Genomic DNA, 1031 nt, shown 5'->3' on the forward strand with positions numbered 1-1031 from the left:
ACATCTTCCTTTCTCCCGACCCGTCATCTCTTTTATCGAGCATGATCGTCGGGGCGCAAATTGGAGAGTAAGTTGGACTGATCCACCCCTTTGCACAGAGTCGTTCTATTTCCTGAGAGTGATTGAGCAGATGATCTGGTGGCATTTTATAGATAGGTGCCTTTGTAGGTAACTTCCCAGGGATAAGAAGTATTCTATGGTCAAAGGGCCTCTTAGGAGGGAGTCCGTTCGGGAGGCTATCAGGGAACAAAGGCCGGTATTGCCCCAATAGTTGAAGGAGCGGCACAGGTAAGCTGCGGGCCTCTACGCCTTCGATCCATTTGTCAAACTCCGTGAATTCCAGAATGGCATTAGGCCAGGGTGATTCTTCCTTGTCTTCATGCTTCCCTTGATCCCACAGACAGTTCTCCTTCCGCTTTCGATCCGCGGGATTCGCTGGCCGCTCTAAAATAGCGCATATCATGTGGCCTTGTCCCACAATCGGTTTATGTTGGTCTACATCGACTTCGGCTTCAGGCAACATAACAATGCAGTTTAATCCCTGAATTGTTCCCTTCATTTCCTCAGTATTCTTCCTAGCCTGATTAATTACTTCCTTAATTTTTATCCTACCCGCCTTCCCACGCTTCGCCTTATAGCGCTTAGTAGGAGAACGTAAAAATACCGCTGCTTCCTCAGCCGTCATCTTAGATATTTGATTAGCTAACTCTTCATAGGCACAGTCCGCCTCCGTTTTGTCCGCCTCCCAGTTTCCCACAGACCCCTTAGGCCTCTCACCTTCTCTTCTTAGCACCGGTAAGCTACACGTTCTTCCATTTACATACGTTCTAAGTTTATCCGACTCAAAGAACCACGCCACTCTATACTTATCAAGCCAATCGATCCCGAGGATCACAGCGTACGGCACCTGACCTACCAGAAAGTTTCCCGTAAAGCATTCGCCCCCGCAAATTATCGTTAATCTCGGTACCTCCCTATGAATCTTAATGATTTCTCCATTCGCCACGGTGAAAGAACATTCCTCTGTCAAC

At 47.9% G+C, this 1031-nt stretch overlaps 1 protein-coding gene across 1 annotated transcript in view; it reads right to left on the minus strand.

Moving 5' to 3' along the window:
• EMH_0067510 (uncharacterized protein) overlaps nucleotides 1-1031 on the minus strand; it is a gene marked incomplete at both ends in the record, with an annotated part of 1251 nt that overhangs the window by 62 nt on the left and 158 nt on the right. The window contains one exon of the mRNA XM_013498632.1: nucleotides 4-1029. Coding sequence (XP_013354086.1) covers nucleotides 4-1029 — 1026 coding nt within the window. The remainder of the gene's footprint in view (nucleotides 1-3; nucleotides 1030-1031) is intronic.

Source organism: Eimeria mitis, genomic scaffold (genome assembly GCF_000499745.2).
Source record: "Eimeria mitis Houghton genomic scaffold, Emh_scaff3584, whole genome shotgun sequence".
NCBI lineage: Eukaryota > Apicomplexa > Conoidasida > Eucoccidiorida > Eimeriidae > Eimeria > Eimeria mitis.